The following is a 17,183-nucleotide window of genomic DNA, read 5'->3' on the forward strand; positions in this document are numbered from 1 at the left end:
TTGAAATCTTGGTGTCTGTCTTAAGGGACTGTGCATCTAGCTTGTCTGGTTGTTTGTGACAAGACACTTGGAGTTGTGGATGCAGTATGCCTTGAGAAGACATCCCTGCGTAAGCTTTTCTATTCATGCTGTTCTCTGGTGGCTTGGGGAAACTATCAGTTTTCCACACCGCAGTTTTGAGTAGCTTTTTGGTGATGTTGAATCTAAGGTGGCCCCATCTCTTTGCACCTCACAGGGTTAACTGATTTGCTCTTTGAAGTCATGCTGGATTATGCCACCATGTGGCCAACCACCTCTGCTGCAGCTTTCATCTCATCCCTCCCAACCAAACCCTGGGGAGGAGGCTGAGAAAAGAAACCTATAACAGGCCCTCCACCACCCTGAATTGTGATATTTGAGCCGGTGCTCATTTCACCCTTTCCTTCATCATTACTCTTTGTGTTGCTTTGCAGACACTGATTATATCAGCCAGGAAGAGCTGGCCAAGGTAGAGCAGATGCTGGGCCACCTGAGTGAAGAGTCCAAACAGGCTGCAGCATCCACCTTGGTAAGTGCCCCAATGATCTCCCACGGTGGCACCAGGAAAAAACACAAGAGGGACACACAAGGGCCAAAGTGCATTTATGGTTGGGCGAGCTGTGTCCCACATATTAGTTTTCTGAAACAAAAATGGAGCGCTGGAGGGCGGCAAGCCACTTTTCATGGTGTGCTTGCCTCCCCACTCTGGAACCATCCTTGGTGTTCTCTCCAGGTGGGATCTTGATAACTTGCATCCACAACAGCACTAGGGCACCTAGCATTCCCAGTGCTATGCAGATACAAGGAGTGTTGCTGGTCTCATTTGCCAGCATTGCATGCCTGTCCTTTGCCTCGATAGCTGATCTGGCATAGGCATCTGAGTCCATATGAGGCTGCATCCAGGCCCTATGACAGAGCTTGAGGTCTGGGTCCTGAGTACTCAATTCAGTTTTGAACCTTCTGTAAGACAATGTATTTTCCTAATACTTTGGGAACACAATTGAAGAGGGCACTAGAGCTGTCTTGCCCATACTTACAGAGGTTGTGCCTTGTAATCAACATTATAAGTTCCTAAGCTAAGAACATCTTAAACTCTGTAGAGCAACATAGAATGAGTGTCAGAGCCAGGATTCCTAAGCTGCATGTTTCCTCAACAAAGTGACAGCATATAGCACATGCTTGTGAGCTACAGAAGAAGTGAGGCTGTCGCTGTCTTTTTTCCAACTCTATGATTTGCAACAAACACCCAATGAACAATCAAATGTCCCAGTGCAACAGCATTCCACTGCCTTCCTTGAAATGAGACTTACTTTTCCCCAGCTGATCTCATCTCCATAGCCAGTTCCTCCCAGCCCTTGCCAAGCAATTCCATATTTGTTGAAAACCTAAATCTTAGCACAATAAACTGCAAAATAAACAGAGACTGTAAGCAGACCTCATGAATTTGCACAATTCAAGCATCAGTTTTCTTGAAGGATTTTGAGCAGGGGGATGTTGAAAGTACCTCCAGAATAGAGGTGCAGCACAGAAACTGCCCAGAGTGAATCTGGCTCCTGAAGTACCCCTGTAAGTGTTGCTGTGTCTGGGTGACCTCCAGAGAGAAGCAGTGATCCAGCAAGGAACATGAGCCCTGCCAGGGGCTGGGTCTGAATTATTAATGTGGCTGCTCATCTTCCAGCTGCAGCTTGGAGCTGCATGAAGGCTGCTTCCAAAGGAGGGAGGGGGCGGATGTTAATACTCTGTCCCTGGGCCTCCTAGTCATAATCAAGGCCAGTCCTGGAACAACCCCTGCTAACCTGGCAAAGAAGCACCTTTTAATGTGGTGGTTCTCTTTATTTAGCAGGGGGAGAGTAAGTGGCCCTATCCACCCCCAGTACAGTACCTCCAGTGACTGTTGCTGGTGCCTATCTTATGTTTCTTTTTAGACTGTGAGCCCTTTGGGAACAGGGAGCCATCTTATTTGTTTGTTATTTCTCTGTGTAAACCACCCTGAGCCATTTTTGGAAGGGCGATATAGAAATCGAATAAATAAAATAATAAATAATAAATAAGCTATGAACCTTAGCAAGGAGCATCAAGCCAGGTTGGACTTGTTGCAGAATAAGTGCAAAGATAGAGGTCTAGCCACATGTATCTCAACTCCATCAAAGCCCCTGAGCTTGCCTCTTACAAACTCTTCAAAAATCAGATTGAAAGATAATAGTCTATGCATATATGCACCTGAAAGGCTTTGCTTTGTATCTTTAGCTAGTTCTTTTTTTAAAAAAAAATCTCAATTTCTCCCTCAGCGGCAATAGGGTAATCTGCTCACTGGGATTTCCCCTCTTCTTGTTTATGGGCAGAGTCCTCCCTTAAATTATACTGTCATCTGGAAACAGGGATCCTATATACCTAGATTCGCTCTATTTCAGCTATAGGCAGCAACATTTTGTGGAACATCCAATAAAAGAAGTTCCGTTTTAGAAGTAGAACATTATAAGGGTTTTTCCCTCCCTCCCTAAGACTAAACAGGACAAAATTGGCAAGGGAGTGACAAGGGCCTCAAACTGCATCTTGGTGGTGGAGACCCAACTTGATTTTTCCATTACATTTGGTGCCAAATGTCATGGATGGCTAGGGCCTACTCAGAGTGAGCTTAGTGCAGCTAAGCATACTCCATCTGCTCAGCAGCAGGGACAATCTTCTATTCACCAAGCTGCTTCACCAACTAAACGGCTTGGGTCTGAGGTATTTAAGAGAGCGCCGCCTTCTTCATCAACCCCACTGCCTGTTAAGGTCATCTGGGGAAGTTGCCTGGTTGGTGGTGACTCGAAACGGGGCCTTTTCTAGAGTTGCCTCAGGACGCTGGTACGCGCTTCCTAATGAAATTAAAGTTTCCCCTTCTCTGAATGTTTTAAAGAAGGACCTAAAAACGTACCTGTTTAGTCAGGCTTTTGGTTTATAGTTTTAAAGCTTTGGTTTTAGAGTTTTTATTGCATTTTAAATTGTCTTAATTGTGTTGATGTTTTAATTGGTTTTATATTGTGAACCACCCAGGGACATTTTTGTATGGGGCGGTATATAAATGTACAAAATAAACAAACTCACTAAAAACGGGGCAGGCAAAGAGGCTGTGAGCAGAAAAAACCACAGAAGACAACACACTCCCAGCTAGCAATTCTGGAGCTGTCTTATCCTGATCTCAGTCACTCAAGGTGAAAAAAGAAGTGTCAATCCAGTGTGCTAGCAGAGGCTGGACCAAAAGCCACTTGGGCCATGGCTTCTCGTTGGATGGGTCGTGGTGGGCAGCCCGTTGAAAGTGTCGACTCAATTTGCGGCAGCTGTGAAGGAGGCCAATTCCATGCTAAGAATCATTAGGAAGGGGATTGAAAATAAAGCAGCTAATACTATAATTTCCTTATAAAGATCTACTATGGTGCGGCCATACCTGGAGTACTGCGTACAATTCTGGTCACCATATCTTAAGAAGGACATAGTAGAAGTGGAAAAGGTGCAGAAGAGGGCAACCAAGATGATCAGGGGCCTAGAGCACCTTTCTTATGAGGCAAGACTACAACACCTGGGGCTTTTTAGTTCAGAAAAAAGATGACTGCGGGGAGACATGATAGAGGTCTATATAATCATTCATGGTGTGGAGAAAGTGGAAAGAGAGAAATTCTTCTTCCTCTCACATAACACTAGAGCCAGGGGTCATCCCATGAAATTGATTGCCGGGAAATTTAGGACCAACAAACAGAAGTATTTTTTCACACAACGCATAATCAACTTGTGGAATTCTCTGCTACAAGATGTGGTGACAGCCAACAACCTGGATGGCTTTAAGAGGGGTTTGGATGACTTCATGGAGGAGAGGTCTATCATCGGCTACTAGTTGGAGGCTATAGGCTACCTCCAGCCTCAAAGGCAGGATGCCTCTGAGTACCAGTTGCAGGGGAGCAACAGCAGGAGAGAGGGCATGCACATGCCTCTTGCTTGTGGGCTCTCCAGAGGCATCTGGTGGGCCACTGTGTGAAACAGGATGCTGGACTAGATGGGCCTTGGGCCTGATCTAGCAGGGCTGTTCTTATGGTGGTGCTCTGACACTTCCTTCTCACACTCAGCACCTAGAATGACTGCAAAGTGACATCTGCTAGCCATCTGGCACACCAGGAGCTAGACCCAGTAAGGTGAACAGGGTTCCTTCTTCCCCCACTTGTGGCTGGGATTTTTTGCCCGAACACCAAGCTCCTGAATCCCCTGTAGACAAGCCCTGCAATCCCCCTTTGGAACACCATAAAGCTGGCTTAAAAGCTTTCCTCTTTTCTCCAGAAAAGAGAGAGGGAGAACTCGTGGGGGTGGGGGGATGTAAATAATTGAGCTTGAGTATGGCAGGAAGTTGCCAGTCTGCTTTCTGAGATTACTAGCTATAAAACCTCAGCTAGCCTCAACCATCTAGGACACAGATTCCAAGGGATACAAGTCCACATGGTGCAACAAACCATCCATTCTGGTGGATCCTTTTTGAGGCAGTCCACTTTTAACTTCAAGTTCCTTACAAGAAGCAGAGATGTCCTGCTCTGAATTACACAAATCTGACTCACAACTCTTTATTTGGGGGTGGGTGTCACCTGATTCACTTGGGCAGCTGGGTGTGTCTTTAGATTAATTAGCCCAGAGGCAATGTCTTTGGGTTATATGCTGGAATTTGAGTATTTCTGACATGGTCTGGAACATGGAAGCTCCATCTTTTAGATAGTATCCTAAATTGAAAGCGGGGCCCTATCTGTGGCCACCAGGAGGGATAATCCCAGTGAGTAGGCTGCCCTGCTGCCACTAAGAAGAATAGGAAACTGACAGGGAAAATGCCTATTTTCTGGCCAAGGCTCTCTTCTGGAGATGAGCCCTCTTCCTTTATAGGGGAGCAGCTCTTCCTGGAACCTTTCCCTCTTCCCATCTACTGAATGGAAATTTTCTTGGAATTTGCATGTAGTTGTTTTTGTTGTTTTTTCAAAGCACCATAGATTTTGTGTGAACCTTAACATGGGGAGCACAAACCTATCCAAATCTATTTTTTTCTAGTTTCAAGGGCTTTGAATGCAGAACTTTGTGCCACTGGCTGTAAATAGCTGTAGAGTATTGCATGTAAATAGCCATGAGATGTATTGCATGTGACCTTAATGGTGAACATTGGCAGATGCTAACAAGTTGAGTGTTGATCTTTCTGCAGCCCACCAGTGAGGAGGACCTGTGCCCTATCTGCTATGCGCATCCAATCTCTGCCGTATTCAAGCCATGCTCCCACAAGTCTTGCAAGTGAGTAACCCCTGGGGGAGTGGAGTTTTTCCTGTACTTGAATCCTTTGATTTATTGTGGCTGTTTGAATCCACTGAAGCTTCTGAGCGGAAACTCCCTTTCACTGCTTCCCCTGGCAGGGAGAGATCCCAGCCCTATAGTTCTCCTGAATGGATGCCCAGGCATCAGAACTCCAGTTCTCCCCTAAACAAGGCTCTATATTTTAGACTGCACTGTGCAAGCAATGAATCTGGCACTGAGAGCAGAATCAGCATCCACAGCAGCATCTGCTCCCCCTCCCCCAAGCCACTTGTAACCCTTCGGGCTATGAAAGTGGACTTGAAAGCATGTGGGTACTTGGTGAAATCTCAGGTGCCAAAGGGATGGGGCTTCACTATCCTCCAGATATCTTTGACCATCATACTGCTAGTGGAAGCAAAAGTATCCAAAATATGTAAATATCTGCAAATTTGCATATATATACAGCTAGCAGAATTTTGGTGACTTTTTAAAAAATCCTGCAAGAAGCATTTGCCCTCACTTGTAACTTAAGGGGACTTTGAAGGAACTAGATACTGGTGAGAGGGGAAATAGAGGACCAGCGTTTGTCCTGTGGCTATGAACAGATGCATGAAGGCTATTCCTTTTCTCTTTCTAGAGCCTGCATCAACCAGCACCTGATGAACAACAAGGACTGCTTCTTCTGCAAAGCCACCATTACGGGTGTGGATGATTACATTAAGCCAGCCACCTCCTAGTGCCTGGACCCTGCAGGGCAGGGCCACATGCCTGGGCAGCTTCTCCACTGTGGACTTTCCCTGCTCTGAGAGCACCTCTGTCAAAGGCGGCTGCTGTCCAGCACAGCTGAGCTCAGTTTTATTTATAACACCTCTCTCTCAGGCCAGGCCCTGCTGTATGCATGAGCTAGGCCAAATCATACCCCTCAGTCCCCCTGAATTTAGTACACTTCCTTGTTGCTGTTATTGACGCCACACCTACAGGTGTTGGGTGTGTACAAGAGGGCCGAATGGGCTTGGGTTCTCTGCCTCTGCCTGAACCTGTAGCTCCTCTCTTCTATCTGCCCCAGGAAGCCTGTCTTGTGCTGTGGCTGAGACCCCTCCTTGCTGGTGGGGTAAGAGCGGATCCCCAGCCAGAGTTTCTCCTGGGAGGTCAGCTGCCCTACCCAGCCCAGGGTGTGCTTGCTGCTGCAGTGCTTTGCTGTTTGACTGTCTATGTGTGGCTCAGAGCTGGTTCAGATATTTAGGCTGGCAGTCAGTGCAGTGCCCTATATGACTATACATGTGATATGTTGGCTTTGGAGATGGGTGGAGATCGTGACATGGAGATGTGTCTAACAATTGATTCTTCCCACTCACCCCTTGTATGTAGAGACGGTACCACGAGAAGAAAGGACTGTCCCATGCAGTTGCCTAAAATTTTGACCCTGCTCTTTGTACATCTAGCTCCTTTCCTTTGAGAGCGAGGGCAGCTGGACACACATGACAGAAAGACACCAGGCTGGGCTTTTGTTCTGTGTTGCTTAGGGATGCAGAGCCGAAGCCCATACTACCAAAGAGGAATGAGGGCAGGAGGCGTATCAGATACAGGAGGGCCAGAATTTGGTCATTTCATTGTGTTGCTGTTTGGAGAAATACTTTCTAGGTTGGTTTTATGGGCCACTGGAGTGGTGAACCTGACTTCACTGCTACCTTACACCAGCAGAGGGTGCTCTTGCCACCAGCTCTTCACTGTGTGACCAGGCTGCCTGTACTATCCAGGAACAGATGAGGATGTGTTTTATTTTTATTTTTAAACTTACTGTGTGTGATTTGTAACCAGGAGTGTTGAGGACGGCAGCAAGCATTGTGCTTGGAGCAAGGAATTTAACTTATGTGCATCTATGATTGTGTCTCCCCCACCCACCCACCCCTTATCCCTCCAAGACTGGAGGGGTGTTACTTCCATACAATGGAATATTATTAAATTATTATTCCTTACAGGTGTGAGATGTGTATTCCTCTCCATAGTTACAGAACATTGTCTTGGAGCTGGGCTGTAGCTAATAAAATGCAGGCACCAGGGGCGTAGCTAGGGGAGAGGGGGCCTGTGTTCATTCCTCTCTCTGGTTGCCCACAGAATGAGGGAGATAATGAAGGAAATAGGAAGGGGTGGAGCTGGAGGGCCCTCAGGACCTAGGGGCCCGTGTTCTTTGAACCCAGCAGGCACAGATGATAGCTACGCCCCAGCAGGCACAGATGACTGGCACAACCGCTGCAGCAAGACAGGCATACTTGTGAGACAGGCATGCTCCATGAAGAACTGTCACTGCCCTCTTCAGCCCCACATGGGGAACAAAGACAACCTACAAAATACAGCAGCTCTCATTGTTCATTATTACAATATAATTTTTTTGTGTGTGTGTTAATTGATAGAGCCCTGTCTAGAGTTTTGAGTAGTACAGTTGGTGATCATTGGCCATATGGAGGGAAGGGTCATTCTCTGTAAGGCAGCAGAGTTCCACAGAAGAGGACTGCATTTTGATTTCCCGGAGTGCTACATGGGCAACAAAAGCCAGCCTGAAAGAGCCATCCAACCTTCTGTTCCTTCTTCTCCCCAGCCTTACCGTGGGCAAGTTCTCTTACAACAGTGGAGTCAGTGCAATACCCCACTACTTGTAGCACAGGCAGGCAGTTTTCCCTCTGTCTTTAGGGCCACTTTCAAAACTAGGCACTGGCCCGTTCCCACGTAGTGATTCTGAAGGTGTTCCAGCCAACTTATGCATACCCTTGTCCTGCCAAACTTCTGTGCAGGACCCCAGCAAAGGGTTAAGAGTTCAGCAGCAGAGGCAAAGTGAGTACTTTAATTCAGAGAACAGCTCAGTTGGAAATTCAAGAGCGAGCTCCTGCTGCCAAGGCACAGCAAAGGACAAAACAGGCAGGGCCCTCTGAGCTGGTCCAGCACTCAGTGGCAGTAATTGCTACATGATGATGCGTGGCTCTGGTACTGACTCAGCAATAGACTTGTGAGGCAGCACATTGGCACCATTGAGGTAGAGTTCATCATTCACAATGACATCCTCACCCAGCACTGTCACATTCTCCATCCGGACCTGGGGGAAAGCATGGCACACAGTTAGACAACTAGTTGTTTAAAAGGTTTCTCCAGATTACTGATGCTATCGTCAGAATACAGGAGCCGCCTGTCCCCACAATACAGTCATGTGGGCTACTCAGCAGCCAGTACTTAACTGCTTCTAACCCAGGCATTGCTTTCAGCCTCTGGGCTGCGAGTTCACGCAAGAGAGTTAAGAGCAGCGGTTTCATTAGTGCCATGAGCTCAGTAGATACAGAGCTTTCCTAGAGTTTCCACAAGACAAGAGACTCACTCCACTCAGCATTAAACCATGGTCTACATATCTAGCTCTAGAGGACAGGAGAGACTGATACTTCTTGGCTAAGAGCGACAGCACTGAAAAGGACAATTTTATGAAAGTGCCTTACAGAATAAGGGGCGGGGGGGGGGGGGGATTGAGCATACCACACAAGTGTGTGGCTAGGAATCCAACATCTAGAGAACAGCTATGTAGGATAGCTTCAGTTTATTTTTTAAAAAGGCAACCCAGCAGGGCTATCTCCTTGTAGCATTTGTTTACACTATGTATTCAGCTCTCTGTCTAAGGAAAACTCAAGTGCCAGTCAGAGTTCAGCCCTGCCTAGCCATTTCTGTGACCAAGATAATGACAGTTGACACTCACCCACTGGCCTACAGAGGAGCTCCAGCCAACAATGCAGGACTCAAGCCAGGAATAAGAACGGATACGCGACCCTTTCAGGACTGTGCAACGCTTGATCCGAACCCCATCCTCTACCACAACACCTGCCCCAATAGTGACATTGGGACCAATACTGCAGTTGGAGCCAATCTTGGCAGTTGGATCCTGAAAAGAGAAAAACAGGCATAAGAGGGAGACCTGGAATCTTGTCCATAGCAGCTTCTGGCTCTCGAAGCAGGGCAGTAGCTTCCTCCGCCTGAGAGCAAACTTGAAGTTCCATACATTGATAGCTACATGGTTTCTAGACAACTTTAGTCCTCAGCATGGTACATGGAACATCAAGAACTGCTGCTGCTCTGTCTACTTAATAAGCTGCATCAGCTCTAGACAGAGTAGCCTACTTCAAATGAATACAAGGATGAACTTACCACCAATACGTTCCCCACAAAACCTGGTCCTGAGTGCAGCCTCTCAGGCTGCTTCAGCCGCAGAGATTGCAGATACATGCACATGCCAGTCAGAAAGTCTTTGGGTTGTCCAATGTCCATCCAAAATCCTATGAGAACCACATTGCATTAATAAGGCACTAGTCCCCTAGAATGGGTCTTTTACTAAAGCTCATTTGCATCAGCCATATAAGTGGAAGGAGTCTGTCTGGTAGCCCTGAAGCAGCCAGAGGGTAAACCTCCAGCCTTGGCAGAAAGATGGAATATGTTCTCCCTCTAACAGGCCCATATTCTTTGTGGTACATTGGAAGTACCAGATGAGCTTATTTCCTACCAGGGGCATAGCAAGCTGCATGGCGGACCACAGGCCATGCTGCTGCCACATTTCTCCCCACCACCACCACGCACCTCACCTCTGCTCCTGCACTTCCCCCACCCCACTGCAGACACTGGGCATACTGGCCACCCTCCTCCTTCCCCCACATCTTCCAGCCAGGCATGATGCACTTGTTTTGCACGAGCTGGATGTTTCCTATTTCTTGGAGCATCCAGTTGGTGCAAAGCAAGCGCTTTGCAGGCTGGAGGGGTGAGGGGGCTGCCACACATTTTCCCCCAGCCAACTGGAAGACACGGGGTTTGCGGGGAGCATAGAACGTGCTCAGCCTCCATGGTGGGGTGGAGGAGGGATGCAGCAGAGAGGAGACAAGGCAGCACAAGGGATACATGCTGCCAGCACATGATGGGCAATGGTGCAGGGTGGTGAAGGGCACTCTGGAGGGGTGAGGGGGAGCCTTGGCAGCCCCTGCCCCAAGACACTCATCCCCTCTTGCTCCATTGTCTCTACATGCCTGTTTGCTACATTGGCTTAACATAGTGCTCACTTTCTCCAACAAAAGATGTTTCAGAGGAGAAAAAGAACCTGGACATAAGCAAATGCAGTTTAGCCTTTCCCCGAGGAAAGATCTTCTTAGTGACATTCAAAAAGAGGCTTTAGACTGGTTTTAAAGTACCAGAACCAAGCTGGTAAATAATCCACAAGTTAAAGTAGCATGTAATGAGAAGTCTCCCCACTGCCCCAACCTTGTGTCAGACTGATTCATGTCTCCCCCACCCTCCACGCACCCTTTTATGGAAATATTGTTAAGCCCTCTTAAAACACTGCTCCAGAGAGCAGAGATGGGTCATCAATGAATCGGTATTGGTGCTACAGTTAGTGAATTATACACCCTCTCTGTTCTTCCACATCCTGACCTTGCTTTGTTTCTAAATTGCAGTTCTATCATCCAGAGACCCTCCTGGAATTACTGCACTGTGTTATAAAATAACCCTCTCCTAAATCGCTACTTTCAGTTTTGAGAATGCCGCAAAGTCATTTCAGTTCTTTCCATGTGCTAGCGTATGGTCTTTACCCTGTAGTTCCATGGCATAGAGTTGTCCTTGTTCTGCCATCACTGGGAAGATCTCCTTCTCAATAGAGGTAGGCCGCAGCTAAGGGAAAGTAAGAGTTTAATCAGCTGAGCACTCCTGCTGTAGCAAATAAAGATGTTCAGTGGCCGTTCTGAGACACAAAGCAAGGGGCAGGTAGCCAACACTTCAGAAAACAGAATCAAGATTCAATCTGATCTGGACCAGCTTGAATATAGTGGATCACAACCAACAAGATGGAATTCAATAGAGACAAATGCAAAGTCCTGCACTTGGGCAAGAAAAATCAAATGCACAAATACAGCAGGATGGAGGAGACCTGGCTTGAGAGCAGTGTATGAGAGAAAGGGACTTGGGTGAAGTGCTGGGTTCTCCTTCACTGGAGGTTTCCAAACAAGAGGCTGGGCAGTCACCTGTCAATGATGCTGTCGCCATTCCTTGCACTGAGCAGGGAGCTGGACTAGGAAAAAACCCTCCAAGGTCCCTTCTAATCTTCACATTGAGATTCTTTCTCACAAGCCCCGTCAGAATAATCTACATCTTACTCATTATGCCCTTTGAACCCAGCTTGTACTCTGAATCTTGGAAATGGAAGGGCTGGTTCTACAAAAACTCTAGGGCAAGGGGCAAATGCAGGCCCCCTTGCAATTTTGATGCGTATCATAGCATACCTTTGTATGATGATGATGATGATGTTTGTTTATTTATTTGATTTCTATACTGCCCTTCCCAAAATGGCTCAGGGCAGTTTACACAGAGAAATAACAAATAAATAAGATGGATCCCTGTCCCCAAAGGGCATCTGGAAAGAAACACACATACCAGCAACAGTCACTGGAGGTACTGTGCTGGGGGTGGATAAGGCCAGTTACTCTCCCCCTGCTAAATAAAGAGGATCACTACATTAGAAGGTGCCTCTTTGCCAAGTTAGCAGGGGTTAACTAGCATGCAAAACCATAGCTCAGCTAGACCACCTCAGTCAGTCCAGCCTGGATAAGATCCCCATTCTACCCTCCCTGCCTCATACCTGGATCCTCTCAAGCACACTTGGGTTTAAGATGTACATGCCGGCATTGATCCTGTTAGATACAAAAACCTGGGGTTTCTCCACAAAGCGGTGTATGCGCCCAGTATCTGCCTCACACACCACTACACCATATTTAGAGGGCTCTTCTACTTTTGTCACCTGCAAAGCAAAGTCAAAATCAGACTCGGTTGTGGCAGTCAAGGGCAAAAGGTACAAAGAACCACATCCTAATGAAACGTCTTATAGGGAATGCTATTCCTACTTTACTATTTTTATTTTGACCCGTTTAGAGTCGTGTAAAGAAAGCATCCTTCATGCCAAAACAACTTATGTTCTCCAGTTAGAGAGATAGAACAAGATAAGAGTGTGTGAAAGTCAGTCTTTAAATAAGTATCCTTACTCTTCTTTGTTTGTGGGTACATGTGAACAAGGGAAAGGATTTCTAATCCCCATAGGGGATCTTAAAGTTTTCCTTTGTTCATGCAAATACATGAACAAAGGTTTAGTGAGAGTGATGGAGCTCTTTATTTCCATCTCTCCACTAGCCTGATGTACTTAGATTTTTGCCAGCTCCACAACCAATATGGACTAAGCAAGGATCCTCAGGCAGTAGAGCATGCAGCCAACCCACCTTAGACACTTACCACAATAGTGCCCTCTTTTCCATGATGCCCATGGAAGCGCATCATGTCTGTGAAAGGGAAGTCACAGATCACATCGCTGTTGAGCACGAAGAAAGGTTCTGAATTCTCAGTCAATAGATCCCGGGCTAGTGCCAGAGGGCCAGCTATAGAGGGAACAGGAGTCATCAGTATTCACCTATCTGCAAGCCTTTCAGCAACCGACCCAACTCATGAAGCCTGAGCCTTTTGGAAGGGCGGTATAAAAGTTTTATTAATAATAATAATAATAATAATGAAGTTTTATCATATATAGCTGCTGCACAGAATAGTAGCCAATCCTCCACCTGCATGCAGGCCAACTTAGCTAGGGCTGCCATGTTTAGATGCTAATCCCACATTGCTCCCCTCCCCCCCTCAATAAATCACCACCTCTCCACAAGTGCTGGATATAGCATTTACCTGTACCCAATGGTTCCTTCTCATGCGACAGAGAAATGCGAATTCCCAACTGGAAGCAAAGCAGAATTTGGAAAATCAAAAGATGGGCACTAACAGATGAATGTATGTTCCTGTTACCCTGTACACAATGTGACAAGAGCACCCACCCCTACTCACCAGACTTTCTGAAGCCCAGGTTATTCCCTCTCTAATAGGATAACAATACTTTATCTCAAAAAGAGCATTTCTTCGTAGCATCAGTATTAACATTTTAATACTGTTTAAAGATTAATCTATGAAGGCCTACCAGTTGTAGACTCCCCTTTCTTCAAAGTCTGTATTAATATCTACTCTAATGAAGCTTCAAATGAACGGCACAATTTAGATGAGATGACTGAACTCTCCTCTTGACCCCTTAGAAAGGTAGTCACTCTTGTACCATCACTCTCCTAACATCTTCTACACTCTTACTTCCAAGCAAGTTTGTTGAGTTCAACAACTTATTTTCATTCAGATATGCTTAGGATCACAGCAGTCACTGCAGTCCATAACCATAAAGAAGAAGCTGGAATAAAAAAATACAAGGCATGCTTGAAGACCAACAAAAGAGATCATGCAGCTTGATGGCTTCTGGTGCCAGGAGGAGGGCTGCCGGTCCACAAGAAGCCTTCAGTGTCCCTGTGTTGAAAGCTTTGAGCAGCAGACCGGGTGCAAAGGGAGAGCGATTTATACAAAGAGAAAGGGCTTTTGGTGGGAGGAGAGGAAAACAAAAAGTCACTTCCCCCTTGCCCTCCACGCCTGGTCCACTGCAGAAAGACACCTTCAGTTTAGGGACAATGAAGGCTTCTTGCAGATCTGCATCCCACCTTCCATTGCCAGAGGGCTGCACATCATGTGAGCTATGGAACGGGGGCCAAACACTTTATACTGGAATTTCTGAAATGTGAAGATGCACATAAAAAGGACTACTTCAGATAGTATGGACCACAAATACTGTACCACTGAAAAAATAATGGGCACATTTGTGGTCAACATAGGGTAGGGGATCCGGAAAAGCATGTATCCCATTAAGAATTGAATTTTAACTTCGAGAGTTATCTTGCTTTTTGCCAACACTTTTATAGCTGATCTGACAGTCAATAAATAAGTTCTCAATTTCACAAAGCTACAGAAACAGAGTGTAGAACAGTGCTAAGAAAAAGCCATGCACTACTTTTGAAAGAGTAGGGAGGGGACAGTAGTTTAGGATATACCTATGCAAAGGGAGTTGTTAACTTCAATAAACATCAGTGTGCAAATAAAAGCTTTCTCTACAAGCTGTTAACTAGTTATAACACAACTATAGCCAAATTAAATTTTACACAGAGATCTAGGATAGGCAAGTTGACTAACTTGGCAAATTCCTAGATCATGAGCCCTGGAAAGATTAACCACCAGAGCCAGTGGACAACAATTTTTTTTTATTTTTTCAAGGATGCTCTGTGGAAACAGTGAAGGCCACTGAGCCATTGGCTTTGGTAGAAGCCCAGCCCCGTTAAGGACAGCACACTTTAGCAAATGCAGAAGAGTTAGTGTTTATTCTCACTTAGATGTGTGCCTGACTACTTGCACCAACCTGGAATGCCGAGATGAAAAAGCCTGAGAATTGCTCACCTCATAACACTTACCCGTTGTTCTTGTTCCTTCATTTCCTTCTCCAGCAATTCTGACATATAGCTGACAGCAAGGATCACATGGTTTACACCTGCCTGTCAAAGAGGAGGAAGTCCATATACAATGATAACTCAAAGCCAAAGGGTCTATTCATGCAACAGCTTCTACTGATCAGCTGCCAGAACTGTCACACCCAAAAGCAGTAATTTCAATATCACTGTTGGGATCCATCCAACTGGGCCAGATTAGGAGGTAATAACGCTTTGAAAGGAACAGCTTCTGTAATCTTCTCCCCATTAGCTCATTTTGCTGGGCAGAAGCAAGGAAAATCTTCAAAAGAGCAGCAGCTAGAACACGTATTTCCTTCACATATTTCCTTCCTCAATCTGGAAGAGGACAATTGCCTGAATTTACAAGTCAGTTTGTGATCCTTTTGTACAAGCCAGTTGCTCCACCTATAGCTTTGTCAAAAATGCACCTCCATCCTCATTTCTCCATCTAGACAGAATTCAGTTACATTGCAAGGCAGATTCATTTATCTTCAATACATTTGCAAAAGATCAGGCCATATGCATATGTTGTTCCTTGAGTAGCTAAGCACATAGATCATCACATCGTTCATTCCCAAATGTGGCTCGCCACCCTAGTGTGCCTTAGTATGTCTGTGCCTTTAAGAGATGGACACGTGGCATATCTTCAGTATAAGAGACTTTCTCCACAAGCAAAGCTGACTGCTGACTTTCAACTTGCCACGGTTCTTAAAAGCACAGAGCCTCTTTCAGAAAAAAAGAAAGTGGCAAAGGTTCTCCCCTGAAGTCAGCCCCCACCAGCAGCCACGCACGCACTCCGGCGAGGTTCGTACGGAATCCTACCTTCACCAAGGCCTCCACCTGGTGCAGCAAGATGGGCTTGTTACAGAATTCCACCAGCGGCTTGGGGATGCTGAGGGTCAGCGGCCGCAGCCGTGTGCCATAGCCGCCCACCAGGATCAACGCCTTCATCCTTGCCTGCGGGGCGGGGGAGAGCGGGACAGCGTCAGGGCCAGCCTTCGGAGCTCCGGACGCGCCCGCGAGATCCCCTTCGTAGCCGGTCTAAAGCTTCGCCCTCAGGTCCCAACCGACCAGCGCCTACTCCCGATCCCGCCGAGTCACATTGGCCAGCAACCTCTAGGGCCGCCTTCGTCGCCACCTCCGCCTCGGGGCCAAGCACCGTCTCGCGAATGCCAGCGCAGCCAGCCACTCTCCCACAGACAGCTTCTTCACCTGCCGCTCCCGGCCCAGCCCAGCCCAGAGGCTCCTCCCCTCCCGGGGTAGAAGGAACGAGGCTCCACGACATCCCCGTCAAGTTCCCGTTCGAACGACTCGACCAATCAGTACATCTGACGTGTCCTAACATCCTAGTCAGCCAATGTCGACCGATAGTAGTCGGAACCACTGGCCAATTAGATCATAAGCTACCCGCGTTGCCATAGCAACCCGGAAATGGAGCGAGTCGGCTGATTACGTCATTACAGTGCGCCAGCTACTACCTTGGACACGTCTATGCGGAGTGTAGCAACATTTTCCACGGGCTCCGCCGCCTACACTAACTTCTCCACTAGGAGGCGAAAGTGGAAAATCGCCCTGATCAGAAGTCTGGGAGCAAAACTGTCAAAAAGCTAGAGTGCGACACCTCGAGGTTCACCCCTCTTAGCGGTTTGCTAAGTGGAATATTTATTGTTTATTTATTTAGTACATTTTTATACCGCCTTTCTGCCTTGACAAAGGCACCCAAAGCAGTTTACAATATCAAAATACGCAAATTACAGAACGTTAATAAAAGGTGGTCTTAGGCTGTTGGTTTTTTCAGGAGCTGAGGATAAGAGCTCCCCTGGCCTGAGTGCATCCTTCCTTGCCTTTCAGGAATGCCCTGAAAAAGCTTAGAAACCAATAATATAAGATGAGAATGTAAGGATAAAATTATGTTTGGTTCAAGTTGGGGTTTTGTTCCTAGAATTAACTGTGCAATTTTATTTCTGCATATATGCAATTACGCACTCAATTTGCAACATAAATGACAGACTGATTAACGGTGTTCCGGTTAGTGATGTTGTTTTCAAACTTTATTCATTTACAGGGTGGTGTACATGATTCTTCCCCCACCAATTTATTCCTACAACAACCCTGTGAGGTAGGATAGGATGGGAGATAGTGATTGGTGAGGGAAGATTTAAACCGTGATTCCAGTCTAGCACTGCACTCTACCCTTGATGTCAATTTTTCCCCCTCTTCTGTTTGCATCTTAGCAATGTTCCCAGAGGCAGTGTGCAAATCCTCTTGTTTAAAAAACAAACCAACCCTGCACCATTCAGTGCAAAGAGGCCCCTTGCACGTGCACAAAGGCACTGTGCCTTTACATGCATGCCTTTTGTTCAGATACACTACTTATGGGAGGCAACGTGGTGTAATGGTTAGAGTGCTGGACTAGGAGGACCCAGGAGACCCGAGTTCAAATCCCCATTCAGCCATGAT

At 46.6% G+C, this 17,183-nt stretch overlaps 2 protein-coding genes across 7 annotated transcripts in view; one reads left to right on the forward strand and one right to left on the reverse strand.

Moving 5' to 3' along the window:
* The window catches only part of RNF123 (ring finger protein 123), a 169,456-nt gene extending 162,170 nt beyond the window's left edge, over nt 1-7,286 (forward strand). For 4 of the 5 annotated variants that reach the window (XM_053296836.1, XM_053296834.1, XM_053296837.1 and 1 more), the window contains 3 exons: nt 453-547; nt 5,225-5,310; nt 5,948-7,286. In XM_053296836.1, coding sequence (XP_053152811.1) covers nt 453-547; nt 5,225-5,310; nt 5,948-6,047 — 281 coding nt within the window. In that variant the 3' untranslated portion in view covers nt 6,048-7,286. Of the gene's footprint in view, nt 1-452; nt 548-5,224; nt 5,311-5,947 lie in introns of those variants that run through there. The other variant, XR_008316317.1, reaches the window with a different exon arrangement.
* Nucleotides 7,287-7,659: 373 nt separating this feature from the next.
* GMPPB (GDP-mannose pyrophosphorylase B) lies at nt 7,660-16,126 on the reverse strand. Of its 2 annotated transcripts, none has more exons than XM_053303394.1 (10): nt 15,936-16,126; nt 15,546-15,680; nt 14,688-14,768; nt 13,042-13,090; nt 12,604-12,746; nt 11,960-12,118; nt 10,917-10,995; nt 9,490-9,617; nt 9,044-9,226; nt 7,660-8,398 (listed from the first exon to the last, which is right to left on the reverse strand). In XM_053303394.1, the coding sequence occupies exons 2-10, from the start codon at nt 15,672-15,674 to the stop codon at nt 8,267-8,269; spliced, it is 1,083 nt and encodes a 360-aa protein (XP_053159369.1). In that variant the 5' UTR covers nt 15,675-15,680; nt 15,936-16,126; the 3' UTR covers nt 7,660-8,266. The 2 variants fall into 2 exon arrangements, with proteins under 2 accessions (XP_053159369.1, XP_053159368.1); XM_053303393.1 differs by having other exon boundaries at nt 15,838-16,126.
* Between the last annotated feature and the right edge of the window lie 1,057 nt (nt 16,127-17,183).

The sequence above is a fragment of the Hemicordylus capensis genome, chromosome 2, assembly GCF_027244095.1.
Source record: "Hemicordylus capensis ecotype Gifberg chromosome 2, rHemCap1.1.pri, whole genome shotgun sequence".
Taxonomy (NCBI): domain Eukaryota; kingdom Metazoa; phylum Chordata; class Lepidosauria; order Squamata; family Cordylidae; genus Hemicordylus; species Hemicordylus capensis.